Source organism: Tupaia chinensis, unplaced genomic scaffold (assembly GCF_000334495.1).
Source record: "Tupaia chinensis unplaced genomic scaffold, TupChi_1.0 Scaffold000251_1, whole genome shotgun sequence".
In the NCBI taxonomy this organism is placed as follows: domain Eukaryota; kingdom Metazoa; phylum Chordata; class Mammalia; order Scandentia; family Tupaiidae; genus Tupaia; species Tupaia belangeri.
Genome location: NW_006159731.1, coordinates 2,691,331 through 2,709,174, shown reverse-complemented (window position 1 = coordinate 2,709,174; position 17,844 = coordinate 2,691,331). Strand labels below are relative to the sequence as shown.

General features: G+C 37.7%; 1 protein-coding gene across 1 annotated transcript in view; it reads left to right on the top strand.

Moving 5' to 3' along the window:
- LOC102498741 (exosome RNA helicase MTR4) overlaps positions 1–17,844 on the top strand; it is a gene marked incomplete in the record, with an annotated part of 69,043 nt that overhangs the window by 38,852 nt on the left and 12,347 nt on the right. The window contains 6 exon segments of the mRNA XM_014587998.2: positions 336–508; positions 2,645–2,713; positions 3,606–3,734; positions 8,456–8,566; positions 11,776–11,964; positions 17,355–17,518. Of these exon segments, the coding sequence (XP_014443484.1) occupies positions 336–508; positions 2,645–2,713; positions 3,606–3,734; positions 8,456–8,566; positions 11,776–11,964; positions 17,355–17,518 (835 nt within the window).

Below are 17,844 nucleotides of genomic sequence, written 5' to 3'. Positions count from 1 at the left end.
GATAGGAAATTTTTTTTATCATAAAAACTTTTATAAGATCGGATTGCATTTGAACAGTATAGGCCTGAAGTTTCCAGAAATACTCCCTTTCTCCACCCTAAGCCATAGAAGGGATATTAACTAACCAGATGTAATCCCTGCCAATTTAGATTCACTTTGAAGACTTACATTGGGTAAAGTGGGAAACTGTAGGAAAATACAGAGAAAGTGAACCTTAATGAAGAAACTAGAGAGAAACTCCTGCAGTCATCTCTTAATATAATCTTTCCCTCAAAACTTCTAATCTTATCTCTGCAAACTGACTTTTTGATGTTATACATTTGTTTTATTCACAGAGGTAAAGAACTCAGAAGAACAGTATAATAAAATAGTAATTCCCAATGAAGAAAGTGTAGTCATCTATTATAAGATTAGGCAACAGCTTGCCAAACTGGGTAAAGAAATTGAGGAATATATTCACAAACCAAAATACTGCTTACCATTTTTACAACCAGGTCGTTTGGTAAAGGTACGTCATTGTTTCTTTATAAGCTATGTAGATATTTTGATTATTTTAAAAAAATTTTAGCATTTTATATAGTACTGACTTCGTGGCTTATGTCTTTTAATGCCTTTTAATCACCAGTAGTTTCACTTTGAAGAATGTAAACTGAAATATAGCTGACCCTGAACAATACAGTAATTTGGGGTGATTAGCCCTTTGGGAGGAAAAGCGGGAGGGAGAGAGTGAGAGAGAGAGGGAGGGAGGGAGTTCTCTTGGGATTTTTGGCATGCATGCACATGCCCAGTGTGATTTTCAGGCTGCCAGGATCAGGACTCAAACCACAGACTCAGCTATTTTGGCTTTAGAACCTTAACTACCACACTAACTCCTGGCCAAGAGATCAGTTTTTACTGTGATATACAATTAATTAATGAACAAGTGAGCTGCTCATGTGGAGAGGATGTTTGTCACAGTGTTTTAAAGTAGTTTTGAGCAACACTTGAACTCACTTTAATAGCAACGGTAGGTCACTATGACATTACTACAATAGCATAATATTTTATACAGTTAATTTTACATAGTTGTGATTTAATACCGCAGCTTTTACATTTGTTCACTTTTCTCTTAACTGTGAATTTTAAAAATAAAAATTTTTTTTTTTGAGAGGTTTTTGCTATAGGGCACGTGTGCTTGCCAGACAGACAGAGAGAGACACAGAGACAGAAAGCGAGAAATCATCCCCCAGGGCGCATGGCCACACCGCAATCCCTTCTCCTCCATTCTCTTCTCGGGATTGTAGGCATGTACGCACACACGCCCGGCGTGAGTTTTAAGCCACCGGGTCTGGGACGCGAACTGCGATCCACTACATGGGAGTCCAGCGACATAGCCATTACACTAACTGCTGGTTCTGAAGTTTTTAAAAATTTTTGTAGATCTTCAGGCCAACAGATAAGGAATGGTTACATTGCTGGACTGCCACATGGTTGACTGTGTTTTAAGTCCCAGTGGGGACCAGCAGATCCATAATGGTTACATTGCTGGACTACCATGTGGTTAACTGCGATTCAAGTCCTGGACATGACTGCTTCAGACTCATGCCTGGTGCTTGTGTGCCCAAGAGCCTAAGAGAAGAATGGAGGAGAAGGGATTGCAACATGGCCATCCCCCTTGGGGGGGGGTTTCCTCACTTTCTGTCTCTTTTTCTCTCCCTGGCAGCCCATGTGCCTTATAGCCAAAATCTTTCTTTAAAAAAAAAAAGAAAGAAATGTTGGAAATGACATATGAAATATTTCTAGTTATGAAATACTGTCGTTTTTTTCTTTTTTTTAGGGAGTTTTTTTGCTGTAAGGTGTTTGCACCTGCTTGAGAGATAGAGACAGTAAGACAACGAGAATTCATCCCCCTAGTGGGATGGCCAAGCCACAGTCCCTTTTCCATTCTCCTCTTGGCATCTTGGGATCTTGGGCTCTTGGGCATGTACATGCACTCAGAGTTACTTTCAAGCCTTCAGGTCTAGGACTTGAACTGTGGTTGGCCGTGTTTGAGTTCAGCAATGTAACCATTATGCCATCTGCTGGTTTCACAAAATACTATCTTAAAATAAGACAGTTCTGACCCCCCTGTTGGTTATGTGAGCCGGATATGCGTTACTGCCTGTATGATTCTATTCCTAGACTCAGAGGCTTGAAAGACATGGTGGGCATCTGCATGTGTATGCCTAAAATCTCAAAAAGAGGGAGAAATGGAAGAAAAGGGATTGCGGCTTGACTCTTCCCCATTGGGGTTGCCCTCCCCTTCCCCTCATTTGTCTCTCTTCATTGAATGCACATACCCTGTGGCAAATTGAAAAAAAAAAATTAAGTCCTGTATGAATTCACTTGATAAAATTATTTAAGATATTCCTGGACAAACATAGTATGGTATTTTTAGCATTTGTTTGCCAAAATGATATTTCTATTACTGCTGTTTTAAGAACCAGAGATATTTGTATTGATTTTTTTTCCTGTAGGATTGATATTTTGTTCCTTAAATTTAGCACTGACCTTTCAAAAATATTTTATCAGGAAAATTTAAAAAGTTTTATTATGTGGGCATAGAAGGCTAACATTGCCTTTTCGAGTATCATCATTAATCTTATTTACTTTCTTTTCTTTTCAGGTGAAGAATGAAGGAGATGACTTTGGCTGGGGAGTAGTAGTGAATTTCTCAAAAAAGTCAAATGTTAAGGTAAACTTGTCCTTAAAGTAGAATTGTACAAGGGCACTTAAAGAAATTCACAGAAAAATGAGTATTTTGGGGCCTGCAGATCACATGACAGTTAGGCACTTGACTCACACGTGGCCAAGCACCAACTGCAGTTCAAGTTGAAATATCTTACTTTGCAGTAGATCTTAGCAACCTTAGCATACTATTGTTTTCTTTATTAGCCAGGACCTTTCACCTGTTATTTAAATGAAACAGTTATACCTTCTCTTTAGCATATCTGAATTGTCAGCATCACTATCTGTTACTTCAGGAACATTATTAAGTAAACTAAGGGTTACTGGAACACAAGCACTAAGATACCACAATAAAAGGAAGACTTTCTTCTCAGGTAGTGTGAGATTTTATCATGCTACTGAAAGCAGTGTGTATTAAAATTTAAAACTTTATGTAATTCTCTGTTTAATATTTTTATAGCACTATAAAAACAGCAGAGTGTAAAACCATAGGCAACGGGAACTACTCTTACTCTGAATTTTTTTTTAATGCTTTTTAATTGGAGTGTTTTGAAGATGTAGATTTATTTTCTAATATTGATTATTTTAGTTTATTTTTGTAATTCTGCTTTAGTTTCTTTTTGTAATTCTTGTAATTTACAGCAAGTAAAATGATAAACAAATTATTAGAAACTTAAAATTAACGTTATATTGTGTCATTAGAAATGTCATTCCTAAATTAGAATTAATAAATGTCAAGTTATTTATGTGTTTTCTCATTTAGTGGAACATGTTGAAGGGTCAGAGAGCCTTCATTTCATGAAATCAACATTAACTGCTCAGTATGTGCCAGTCACAATGCTGACAAAGCAGTATACACAGGGAGCTTAAAATTCATAGACTTCTTTGTTTTTTTCTAGCCTAATTCTGGTGAACTGGATCCTTTATATGTAGTAGAAGTACTTCTGCGCTGTAGCAAAGAGAGCTTGAAAAACTCAGCTACTGAGGCTGCCAAACCAGCTAAACCTGATGAAAAAGGAGAGATGCAGGTTAATAATTTGCTTTTCATCTTTAGGTTTCAGATATTTTGTGAATTATTTATAACCACTACAGTTCTGAATATGACTAAAATGATCGTACTCTTCTTAGATTTTTTTTTTTTTTAAATTGCTAGAAGGTGGGTGCATTCACCAGAGAAGGAGAAGGAGAAAGCATTCCCCAGTCGACCATTGTCACACCACAATCCCTTATCCATTTTCATCCTGTCAGGATTTGGGGAACACATGCACACATGTCTGGTGTGTTTTTCCAAGTTGTATGGGCTGATATTCAAATCATATGGGCTGATATTCAAATCATGGTTGGTCATGTAGAATCTGCTTCTCTCACCCACTAAGTTATGGGGCTGGCCCTATAATGAACATACTGAAATGATTTCTAAATTAAAAGTTTTCAAGATACTTTGAGGTATATTATTTATGTCAGCTAAAATATCAGGAGGATGATTAGCTAAATTTCAGGGTTTCTTATGAGATTATTATAAGATAAATAATGACAATGTGAAAGGTAATAATAATTGGAATCTTTTTTATCATTTTTGTCATTAAATGATTTTTCTGGAGACCAGCAATTATTATAATGGCTGTGTCACTAGAATCCCATGTAGTCAGCCACTGTTCAAGTCCCGGACCCGGTGGCTTAAACTCACGCCAGGCGTGTGTGCATGCGTGCCCAAGATCCCAAGAGGAGAATGGAGGAGAAGGGATTACGGCATGGTCACCCCACCAGGGGGTGATTTCTCACTTTCTGTCTCTCTGCCACTCTCTGTCTTTCTGGCGAGTGCACGTGCCCTATAGCAAAAACCTCTCCCCCCCAAAAATAATTTTTTTCTATTTGAATGTATTTATGCCATTTGTTTCATTGTCATGAAAGTCATTATTAAGGTGGTTTTTTGTTTGTTGTTTTTTTTTTTTTTTTTGCTTGTTTGTTAAATTTTTTACGGACATTTTTGGCCATAGAGCACGTGCGCTCAGTGGAGAGACAGAGACAGAAAGATGGAAAGGTAGAAATCACCCCCTGAGGGGATGGCCATGCTGCATTCCTTTCTCCTCCATTTTTCTCTCGGGATTTTGAACACACACACACACACACACACACACCCAGCATGAGGTTTTAAGCCACTGGGTCTGGGACTCCAAAACCATGGTTGACTACCATGGGAGTCTAGTGATATAACTATTACACCATCTGCTGGTCCTGCTTGTTTGTTTGTTTGTTTGTTTGTTTGTTTTTTAATTATTTATTTTATTTTATTTATTCATTCATTCATTTTTAAATTTTACCAGAGACAGACAGAGGTTGAGAGTGAGAGAGAGAGGAAGCGAGAAAGCAAGCCACCAGATTCAGGACTCGAACCCTGGTCAGCCATGTGGGAGTGTCCAGCGCCTTAACCACCACGCCACCTGCTGGTCCCCTGTTTGTTTGTTTTTAGGAGAGATTTTTGCTTTAGGGCACGTGCGCTCACTGGAGAGAGAGAGAGACAGAAAGCAAGAAATCACCCCCAGTGGGGGAGTGACCACATTTTAGTCCTTTCTTCATTTTCTTCTTGGAATTTTGAGCACACACACACACACACAAGCGCCTGGTGAGTTTCAAGCCTCCTGGTCTGGGACTCAAACCATGGTCAACCCTGTGGGAGTCCAGCAACATAACCTTTACGCCACCTGCTGGTCTCAGGGCATTGTTTTGTTTTTTTTTTTCTTTTTTTTTTTTGGAGAGGTTTTTTGCTATAGGGGGCCTGCACAGAGAGAGAGAGACAGAGATATAGAAAGTGAGAAATCACCCCCCAGGGGGGATGGTCACGCCGCAGTCCCTTCTCCTCCATTCTCCTCTCGGGATCTTGGGCACGTACGCACACGTGCCCGGCATGAGTTTAAGCCACCGGGTCCGGGACGCGAACCGCAGTCGACTACGTGGGAGTCCAGTGACATAGCCATTACGCTAACTGCTGGTCCCAAGGGCATTGTTTTGATAAAGAAAAATCCTATCAAAGTTCTGTTAGTTAAAGTACTTTATTTTACATGTGCTTCTGTTGATAGTTAAATGAAAAAGATTTTACTTGCCATGTTGGATATTTGTATTTCTTGAATGAATCTTATATTTATATTGCTATAAATAAAATAATTGCTGGTAAGGTCTTACTGCAGAGATTCCAAGTATCTGTTTGAAGTCTTAAAGTGGAATGGTATTGATTTTAAGCATTGCTTCAAATTTGTAGTGCATTGGGGCCAGCAGGTGGCGTAGTGGTTAAGGTGCTGGACTCCCACATGACTGACCATGGTCAGTCTTGGCCCCAGCAGCTTGAAAATCAGAGTGGACACATGTGCATACAATCCCAAAATCCCAAGGAGAGAATGGAGGAGAAGGGATTGCTATATGGCCATACCCCTGAGGGGGTGATTTCTCACTTTCTCTCTCACTGTCTCTCTCTTCTGGTGAGCATGCATGCACTATGGCAAAAAAGTAAAAACAAAACATGGGAACCAGCAGTTAGCGTAATGGCTATGTCGCTGGACTCCCACGTAGTCGACCGCGGTTCGTGTCCCAGACCCGGTGGCTTAAAACCCACGCCGGGCGCGTGTGCGTGCGTGCCCAAGATCCCGAGAGGAGAATGGAGGAGAAGGGATTGCGGCGTGACCATTCCCCCCTGGGGGGTGATTTCTCGCTTTCTGTCTCTATGTCTCTCTCTGTCTGTCTGGCGAGCGCACGCGCCCTACAGTGAAAATCTCTCCAAAAAAAAAAAAAGTCAAAACAAAACAAAACAAAACATAATGTGGTATATTGGCTAGGTGTTTTGGGAAATATCAATGTAATGATATTTTGTAGAAAGTGAAATATGCCAGTAGGATAAACTGCTTTAGAAATCATGATGGGATTTGGAGTTGAGAGTATTTATTTTGAAACATTTTTAAATGATGATTTAAAGGTTTATTTATAAATAATTTAAAGGTATATTTATAATTCCAAATACTATCTAGCCTTTTATCCCCATTCTTCATTCTGGGGATAGAGAGCAAAACTGTTTTGCTCCAGAGTTCTACCATCAGTAAAACTTACAATTTTTTCCCTAACATTTATTTTAGTGATTGACTGTCTTACTATAAATGAATCTAGAACTCCCACAATCTATAATCAGTATTCTAGCAAGTTTCCAATAATTACCCATGTAGTTATTTAGATTTCTATAGAGCTATGTTGCATCATGATAAATCTGAATTTTAGTTACTTTATAAAGGTAAAGGTTTAGAAAATTGAATGAACTAAATATTACATGATTTAAAATCTCTGTGACTTTAAGCCAACAAGTGGTGTGATGGTTAAGGTGCTGGACTTCTACTTGGTGAGTCCTGGACTCAGCAGCGTGAAAATCATGCCATGCTTATTTGCCTTCTCAGAATCTGGAGAAGAGACTGAAGGAGAAGGGACTGTGGTGTGGCCATCCCTCTTGGAGGGTGATTTCTCACTTTCCATCTCTCTCTCCCTGGCATGTACATGTGCCCTATGGTAAAAACCTTTAAAAAAAAGAAAGACTCTCTGACATGAGTGATTTAGTTTCATGTCATCTGCTCATTTATCTTTTAAACATTTAACTTCTCAAACTGGCTTCATGGCCAGTGGTTGAGGCAGCCAAATCCCACATAATCACCTGTGTGGTTCAAGTCCTAGTCCTGGCAGCTTGAGAAACATGCTAGGCATACATGTTCATTTACCCAAAATCCTGAAAGGAGGACGATATGGAGGAGAAGCAGTTATTCAGTGATCATTCCCCATGGTGATTGCTTTCTCCTCTTCCTTACTGTCTCTCTGGCTAGTGCACATGCCCTCTGTCAAAAATAGAAAAAGCTATCTCTCATTTACAAAACGTCATGGTTCTAATTAGGGAAGTCCTAGGATCTTCCTTTCCTGTGCTTAAGGTAGATATTTGTAGGAGGGCTTTTGTAGTCTCTTTCCTGTCACTATTGTGAGAACTCACGCCAGGTGTGTGTACCTGCATGCACAAGATCCTAAGAGGAGAATGGAGGAGAAGGGATTGCGGTGTGGCCATCCCCCCCAGAGGGTGATTTCTCATTTTCTGTCTCTCTCTGTCTTTTTGGCGAGTACACATGCCCTATAGCAAAAACCTCTCCAAAAATAAAAAAAATTTTAAAAAAACTTCCACCTCACCTCTGTTTATAGAAGCCCTGTGGATTCAAGACAAGTATAAAAGAAGCAGAAATACATATTTAATGGGGAGGGCAGGATATCCTTGATAGGAGAATACATGGGAGAAACTATGCAAGTAAGTGTTGGGAGATTATGTCTTAATAGAATATGCTGTTTTTTTCCTCCTTTCATTCTAACCCATCCAGAACTTAAACCTTACCTGGCCATGTAAACCTGTTAAACTAGAGTCTTTCATTCTTCTTTTGTGTAATAGTACTTGATGTATTCAGAATTGCTAAATAATGTAGATGAATACAGTATCGATTCTGAATTGAGGAAATTTCTTATTTTTATATACCATTCAGTTGTCTGTTATTTAGAGTTCTTAGTAAGCTTTTACTTCTGATTATAGTCAGCAGTAGAGGGCTGCCCCACAGTGATTATCATCAAAATTTTACAACTTTATGGGTCATAAATATATCTTCTTTTCAAGGATCTAAGTTTTGAAAACAGCAGAATTTTTAAATGTGCAATTTAATGCTAATATTATGTAACTTTTTGTTCATAGGTTGTCCCAGTTTTGGTGCATCTCCTCTCTGCTATCAGCAGCGTTAGGCTTTACATTCCTAAAGACCTTCGGCCAGTGGACAACAGACAGAGTGTTTTAAAATCAATACAGGTACGCATGTTAATTTTATAAGTTAAACAAATTTTATATAAATATAAATAGGGTTTATGATGAGGCAACTTAAATGCTTCTAAACACATTGCTTTCTTTCAGAAAAACTATAAACTACCATTAGTGGCAGTTTTTTTTTTAAGAATTAATTTATTATTATTCATAATTACTTTTTAATTTGCCATAAGGCATATGTGCTCACCACAAATAGAGAAGGAAAGTGAGAAAGTAAGCCGCCAGTTCTGGGGCTAAAACTGCCATCGGCCATGTGAGATTCCAGCATCTTAACCACGCCACCAGCTGTCCCCAATTATTGTTTTTTACTAAGGATAAATTTTTTTTAAACTTTATTAAAATTCATGATAGATAATGTGCATGTATACTAAAGAGAGAGATCAGGATGTTGGTCATCTGTATATGCTCATTGTATTTTTAGGCCAACCCCGTGCTAGGATCTGGACCCGTGATTAGCCCTGAGGCTTCTAACACTGCAGTTCAGTTTGCTCTGAACTGCACCATTAGACTGTGCTTGGTGACATGTATTTACCATAAAAACCGTAGCAGAAAAATCTTCATAGAGATTTATCTTCCCTTTGATTCTACCAGCAAAGCAAATTACCAGGACTCACGAAGGAAAACAGTGGGCCGTTAGTCTTTACTAGTATATGTACATATAGTTTGCTTTATTCATTATGAGTAAAGATAGCTATAGCCTATTAGAAATGCTATGTATAAAATTATGTGCCAGGACTCTATACCACTTTTTAATATGGTTAATAAGTGGATGAAGTTTGATTTTCAGTAGAAAAATGACAACTTTTGAAATTTTAATTTTCTAGTGGAAAAAAAGAAGTGACTTGATCAAAGTTATTTAGTCAGGAAACATTTGTGAAGCATTTACTGTGCAGCAAATGAGAAAACAAAGACCAACAGTATGCTTTCAGTCTAGAGTTGGAGTTTTTAAGCTGTGGTCCATAGGTAGGCCCCTTGAGATGAATGATTGTCCTGATAGTTTTACGAAATTACTATGCAGATGTGAATGTGATGCTCCCCAAAAACACTCCCAAGAAGTCAAAACTTGATTAAATGAAAATGAATGTGTAAGTTAATTGAAGTGTAAATTTCCACAGAAAGGGCTTTTTCTAACATTTTCAAAATTAGTGACATAGTTTGATCTGCAATGCATGCTATTCATTATTAGGTTAGCATGAATAATGCCTTCATTCTAAAAACAACTAATTAATTTGAATTAGGTCAGTTTTCATTTTACCAAACTTAAATTGAAATTTATTCTTACAGCGTATTGAAAAATTTCAGGCTTGTCTTATATATTTTAAACACTACTGTGCTGTATGCCAGATCTCTTTCAGCTTCAATATTAACTTTAGCGTTAACCTCACTGAATCTCAGTTTTGTGTGATTATTTAAAGAAGCCTACACTGTTGTCCTTTGTAGATGATTACATTGGTCATCACATATTAGGAAATGGAAAGAAGAATATTCAGGGAAATGAGCCCACTTAATAGAACCCTTCAGATAATGCCTAAAGATTTTTCTTTCGTTAGTTAATTGTACCTTTTTTAAGGTGAGAATTATAATAAAAATTTAGTGTTTTCTCTTTTCTTGCACCTCATGCCTGTGACTCAGTTGCTTTATATATAAACATGGTATGGGCCCACCCATAGTAATGGTTAAGGTCAGTACACAGTGAGGGTTGAGGTGGCTGGATCCCACATGGCTGACTGTGTGATTTGAGTCCCAGACCCAACGACTTGAAAAACAGCCATGTACAATGCATACATGCCTAAAATCCTGAAGGGAAAATGGAAGAGAGGAGATTGTGGTGTGGCCATCCTTCTTGGGCATTGCTCCCGAATTCCCTCACCCCATGAGTGCATATGCCCTCTAGCAAATTTTTAAAAAGCACTGGTGAAATTGATCTTCAAGATTCTGTGATTTGAACTGACACTCACCCTCTTAGGGCAAACATAGATCTAGAACCTGCTATATGCAATTAGCAAAAGAAACAGTTTCTCAAAACATCTTGCATTATTGACTAATTTTGGATAATGTTGTTCCATGTCTTTTAATCCTTTACTTTTTTTTTTTTTAAGAATTATTTATTTATTTATTTCCATTTGTTATTGTTATTTTTTTCTTTATTTGATGAGAGAGAAAGAGGAGAGAGGAGAGAGAGAGAGAGAGAAAGGGAAAGTGAGAAAACAAGCCACCAGGTCCAGGACTTGATCTATGGTTGGCCATGTGGGAATCCAGTGCCCTTATCCACCACACCACCTGCTGGCCCCTTAACCCTTTACATTTGTGGTTTTTTACTCTTAGTGTGCTCCTTTTTTGTTGTTGTTCCCAATTCCTAACTAGCCAAATCCTATCTTACCTCCAAACCCTAAGACCCTGAAAGTCTCCTAGTAGTATACCAGCTTACAGTGACCTGTCCTTTCAGTTCTCAAAGGACTGACATGCTTATTATAGTTAACAGTTAATCATATTTAAAACAAAAAAGTAGGGGCCGGCAGGTGGCATGGTGGTTAAGGGTGCTGGACTCCCACATGGCAGACTGTGGGTTGAGTCCTGGACCTGGTGTCTTGCTTTCTCACTCCCCTCGGCACCCCCTTTCACTCTGTCCTTCTCTGGTCAAATGAAAATAAGTAAATAAATAAAGTTAAATAAAATAATTTTATGAAGTATAGCAAAAAGGCATCAGGATCCTTTAAAAAGTTTATATTTTCCATTGCACTACTACCCTCCCTAGGAATCAGCCCAAATAATGTGAAAATCATAAACGTTTGCCACACAAAATATGTTTCATAGAGGATTATTTACAATTGCAAGAAGGTACAACAACCTGAGAATATGGTAATGGATTTATCATTAAAGTGTCAGTGATATATTTACCACATTCAAAGCTATTGATTTATTAGTAAGTATATTCTGGCCTACCATGTATTATGTATAAAATATGTATTTCTTATGTCAGTAAGTCATAGTACAGTGATTTAAAAAATGTTTAAAAACAAATGCAATGAGGATACATCCTGTAAGTGGGAAAAGAATTAAATTATAAAGAAGCATCCTTTCTATTTGTATGTTCATGTGCTTACAAAAAAAAAACATAAATAGAAATACTGATTTAGTTGTTTTTACTAATTTTGCCTCTAAAATGAAAATTAAATTCATATACTTTGTTTTAGGAAGTTCAGAAACGGTTTCCTGATGGTGTGCCTTTATTAGATCCTATTGATGATATGGGCATTCAAGATCAAGGGCTGAAAAAAGTTATTCAGAAAGTAGAAGCTTTTGAACATCGAATGTACTCTCATCCACTTCACAATGATCCAAATTTGGAAACTGTGTATACACTTTGTGAAAAGAAAGCACAGGTATGGCAGAAACTTCATTTTTATAATTAAATTCTGTGTATTCTTATTAAATGATGGATAGATATTTTCTTGTCCTAATGGTTTTATGAGGTAATACAAGTAGTTTAAACTGTCAACTCATCAGCAGGACAAGAAGAGGTTCATGTTGCTATAGTTTGGTATTAGATATATATATTTTTTTAAAAGTTCGTTCTTTTTTAAATAGAGTTACAATTTACATAGCGTAACATTCACCCTTTTAAAGTGTCCAAATCAGTGATTTTTAATATATTCACATATAGCTAAGATCATCACCACTTTTGGAACATTTTCATTACAGAAGAAACTTCATTCTGTTTCCCTATCTTCCAGAGCCCCTGGCAACCACATCTACTTCCTATTTGTATGGATTTGCCTATTCTGGGCATTTTATATACAGAGAAATCATTTAATATTTGGCCTTTGTGTCTTGCCTTTTTCAGGGTTCATCCATGTTTAAGTATGAATCCATCCTTCATTTCTTTTATAGCTGAATAAATAGCCCACTGTATGAATATACCATGTTTTGTTTACCCATTTATCAATTGATGGACATTTGAGGTTTTTCAGCTTTTTTGGCTATTATGATTGATGCTGCTATGAACATTTGTGTACAAGTTTTTGTGTGGACACTTGTTTTTATTTCTCGAGTGGAATTGAGTCAGATTGCTAGGTCTGTTGTTAGTTCCACATTTACCTTTTCTGAGAACATTCCAAATAGTTTTCCAAGGTTGCTACATCATTTTACAATTCATCCTGCAATTTATGAGTTCTAATTTCTCCTTTACTCTCCAACATAAGTTTTTATCTGTTTACTATAGCCATTTTAGTAGTATAAAGTAATACTAGTTACACTTTTTAGTGTAGTCAGCTATAATCTCTAACCAGTAAAAGCAATCTTCGCCATTCTGAATAATGAATTTAGGAAAAGCTTTTTGAAATGAATACATTCCTTTCTGCTATCCAGTTCTCTTCAGCTGTAAACTTTTATACTGGTCAAATATCAGTTCCTTCACGAAATTTACAGCTCCTTGCCATTATACTTTTTTAGTTACATTAGAGTAATATGCTTAGTTCTTTGTTTTAAAGGTCTCTTTCTACCTTTCTGTGAACTAACGTCATGTGGTCATATGCCCCAGAGAGCACAGAGGCTGTGTGCTAGGGGAAAACATGTTATGCTGTGTTCTGGCACACTAGGAAGTGCTGCTAGACGAAGCGTGCTAGGTACTTCTTAGGATGCAGAAACTGAGATACAAAAACCGGAAGTTACTTCCACAAGGATATCTAGTTATTCTGGCCATGCTCATCTTTCACAGGGAACATTGAGGGAATTCTCCCTGCTTCCTGTCACTCCTTACTTGGCCATCAGAGTCAGCTTTAATAGTTTCCACAATACACAGATGGAGACTTGAGCTTGTTTGAATGATGACTGTAAAGTATCGATGGAGATGGTTTGGAAACACAGGGAGAGGCATGATCTGAGCTATTGAGACTGAAAAAGATCATAGTGTCCAACTAGATAAATTTGTTATGAATACTGCAGTAACATGGAAGAATGATTATACATGAGTGTTAAATGCAAAAAGCAGGATCCAAACTTGGTGCTGACTATGATTATATTTAGCAAAATAAAAAGCTTTTTAAGTGGTTGGGTTAGGATGACATAGATTAGCAGGTCTCCTCTCCCACCCTTCTTACCCTGACTCCCGTGTTGTCTGTAATACTCTTCTTGTATTTTGTTTTCAGTGAAAGAAAAATACAAAGAGTTAATGATTTTGGGAAAAACACATTTTTTATGGCTTCCTAGTGACTGAAGGATATATTTTACATCCCTTACTCTTGGCTTCAAAACCTGCCATCTCAGTTGTGCTCTCATCCTCTGACCCAGCCTTCTCAGTCTGGGAGTTGAAACTGCTAAGTGAGGCAATTCAAAGGATGCACTTGTAACATTGTTAGGAAGAGCAAGTGAATATAAACCACCTCAGTATTCATTGATACGAAGTTAGATGTACCTGTCTGCACAAGGAAGATCAACAGGGCCATTAAAAAGAATGACATAGATATATAATATGTTCTGGAAAAGAAATCCTAATGTATCAAATGGTAAAGGAAGCTGATCTCACTTCTTTGGAGGAAAAGTCCCTATACCTATGTATCCATGCATTATACACATTTTTATTTATGTGCATTTATAAACATAGGAAAAGACCTATAACAACATTGTCCCATAGAAATACAATGCAAGCCACATGTGTAGTTTAAAATTATTAATAGTCATTGAAAAATAAGAAAACAATGCCAGCAGCTAGATCACACAGGGCTGGGTGCATGGTTCAAGTCTAGGGCTTGGTGGCTTGGAAAACATAACCAGGCATGTATGCATGCATGCCCAAAATCCCAAGAAGAGAATGGAGAAGGAATTGCAACTGGCCATTCTCCCTGAGGTATTTCTTATTTTCTCTCTCTCTTTGTCTTGCTCAGCAAGTGCACATTTCCTATAGCAAAAACTTAAAAAAGAAAGAAAACAAGTCAACTCATTATTATTATTGTTGTTGTTATTTTGGAGATAGAGATTTTTTGCTATAGAATGTATGTGCTCACCAGAGACACACACAGAGATAGAAAGCGAGAAATCACCCCCGCCCCCGGGGGGGTGGGGAGGGGATGGCCTTTCTGCAGTTCCTTCTCCCTTTTCCATTCGTCTCTCAGGATTTTGAGCATGTACGCATACTTGCCCAGTGTGAGTTTTGAGCTGCCCGGTGTAGTACTCAAATCACGGTGGACTATGTGGGGGTCCAGCAACGTAACCATTCTGCCATTTACTGGCCCCCTAATTTTAATTTTTTTTTTTTTTTTTTAATGCTATAGGGCATGAGCGTTCACGGCGGTGGGGGACGACCCCACCCACCATTTCTTCTCCATTCTCCTCTTGGGATTTTGAGCATACACACATGCACATGTACCTGCTGTGTAATTCAAGTCACTGTGTCTGGGACTTGAACAGCACAGTCAGCCATGTGGGATGCAGCCACCTCAACCACCATGCCACTATCTGGTCCAATATTTAACCCAAAATATCTAAAATATTATTTCAGTTTTTAAATATTCAAAATATAAAAATTACTGAGAAAATTCTTGATTATTAGACTTTCTTCTAATTTATCAATTTTGTAAGCCTCCTAGTACTTAGCACAGTGTTCTGCTCTGCTCATATAGGTATCTTCAGTCAAACCCTAAAAAGCACATTTTGTTTTCCTGATAAGCCTGATAAGCCATGCTAATTAATGTAGTTATCAAGCATTGAAAGCATTGTTTTTATGACATGGCACATTGACAGCACATTTGTTCATAGCAGTATAAATTATCCATAAGAGCTCGAATTCTAGAGTCTGGTAGCCTTAGCTTTGAATTCAATCTTTTTCTTTTCTTTTCCTTTCCTTTCCTTTTCTTTTCTTTCTTTTTTTAACGAGATTTTTGCCTTAGGGCATGTGCACTTGCCAGAGAGATAATGAGAGGGAAAGGGAGAAATCACCCTGTGGAGGTGGCCACACTGCAATCTCTTCTCCTCCACTCTCCTCCTAGGATCTTGGACTGCATGCATATGCACCTGGCATGAGTTTCAAGCTACTTAGTCCAGGACTCAAACCGCAGTCGGTCATCTGGGAGTCAGCAATGTAAGCGCTGTGCCATCTGCTGGCCCCCTCAATCTTTCTTATGCATTAGTTTTGTGACTTTAATCAGTTTATATGTCGTGATCTTTCTGTGTCCCAGTTTTCTCATCTGTAAGATTACAGATTTAATATGAGCTCCTACCTTTTAAGATTGCTATAGTAAATGAAACCATGTAAAGCACTAGAAATAGAGTATAAAGGTAACCTGAATAAGTAACAGTTTCTAATTACCTTTTGGTTGTAGCTTAATAAACAATCTGGGGACCAGCAGATGGCGTAATGGTTATATCGCTGGACTCCCATGTAGTCAACCATGGTTCTAGTCCTGGACCCAGAGCCCAGAGGCTTAAAACATGCCAGGCACATATGCATGTGTGCTCAAAATCACAAGAGGGTACTGGAGAAGGAGTGCGCTGTGGCCATCCCCACCTGGGGGGTTATTTCTCGCTTTCTGTCTCTCTGGTTGAGTGCATGTGCCCTATAGCAAAAATCTCCCCCCCAAAAAAAATCTACAGCATTCTAGAGTCATTTAATTTAGCTTCTCAATCCTTAAACTTTTCTATCAGTGTTTTTCAGCCTCCACCTGAGGATACCATTTTTTACTTTCTTTTGAACTGTAATATTCTTACCACATTTGGAAAATATGTACTATTCATTAATTAATGGATTTTCTTTTTTTTTTTTTTATTGCTGGCAGCATGTGCCCTTGCCAGAAAGAGAGAAAGCCACACACCTGTGAGATGTAATTGAGCCACAGTTCCTTTTTCTTTCATTTTTTCCATCCCATCGTGTTTTGAGCACACATACACCTGGTGTGTCTTTCAAGCTTCTGGAATGGTCTACCATGTCGTTACACTTTTTTATACGCAGTGCTTTTTTATGCTCTGCAGTAGGTGCTGATCCCTGATTAACTGAATATTAAAACCCAACTCTAAAGGATGGCCTTAATATTTATTTGTTTTCATGTTAAGCTTTCATTTCTATGTATAGAATAAAGACCTTTCTTTGCTAAAGCCATTTGCATGTTAGGCAAATACATGTTATTATCTGAGGGCAAAAAGAAGGAAGGCATTGCAGGGCCTCATGGGGGAAGTATAGGTAGTCAAGAGAAAAAAATAAATCATGTACCTTCATCTTTTTTACCCTGTTCTTTAAGCTACTCCCTAATTCCCTAAGGATGAAAAGCTGGAACTAGTAGGTGTTCAGAGCATGATTATTAATGAGTTCTGTCTCCAGAAGGCCCATCCTAATTCACCACTGTTCTTTTCTACTCCCTTCAGTCTACCTTGTCGATTGCTTGACCACCAGCTCACTGCCCTCTTTAATAACCCTTCCTCCTTACGTCTCCTCGTATAAGCAAGAGCTGTGTTCTATTCCCCAGCTTCTTATGTGTTTTACAATTCCCAATATCTCTTGCTCTGCCACAAATTTTCCAAATGAACATTTCCTAAAACTTAATATTTTAGCTAGTAATTGATTACCGTTCAAATGCATCATTTTTCTTACATACATAAATTCTTTTATCCTGGGAATACATCTAAGAAGTTCCCATTGTCCTCCTATTCAAAATCCCCAATGTAGAAGCTTTAACAGAAGTGTGGTATATTATAGTTTTATAAAATATTTTTGTTGTATTTCATGAATAAATTTCCTTTTATGTCATTCACTTTACTATTGAATTTTATGCTTTGTATACCTTAGATTGCAATAGATATTAAATCTGCAAAGAGAGAACTGAAGAAAGCGAGAACTGTCCTACAGATGGATGAGCTCAAATGTCGAAAACGTGTTTTAAGAAGGTTGGGATTTGCTACTTCTTCTGACGTCATAGAGATGAAAGGACGAGTGGCTTGTGAGATAAGCAGGTAAAATGTGGCTGTTCTGGAAAGTTGATTTTTAAATGAGATTCTATCTTTAAAATGAGAGCCATTAATTTTTAGGAATAAAGAGCTGTCTTGAAAATAGAAAGTTTGTGTAACACCTTTCTTATTAAACATAGTCTAATAAGACTGTGAAATTGAGAAATTAGAAAAATCTCTTAGTTCTCTAATCAGCATAAGCCCTAGGGTTTTTACACAATCTTAGTTTACACACAAGTTTGTGTGTGTGTGTGTGTGTGTGTGTGTGTGTGTGTGTGTATATATATATATATATTTTTTTTTAAAAATTTGCGAGGGGGGGTGCGCTCTTT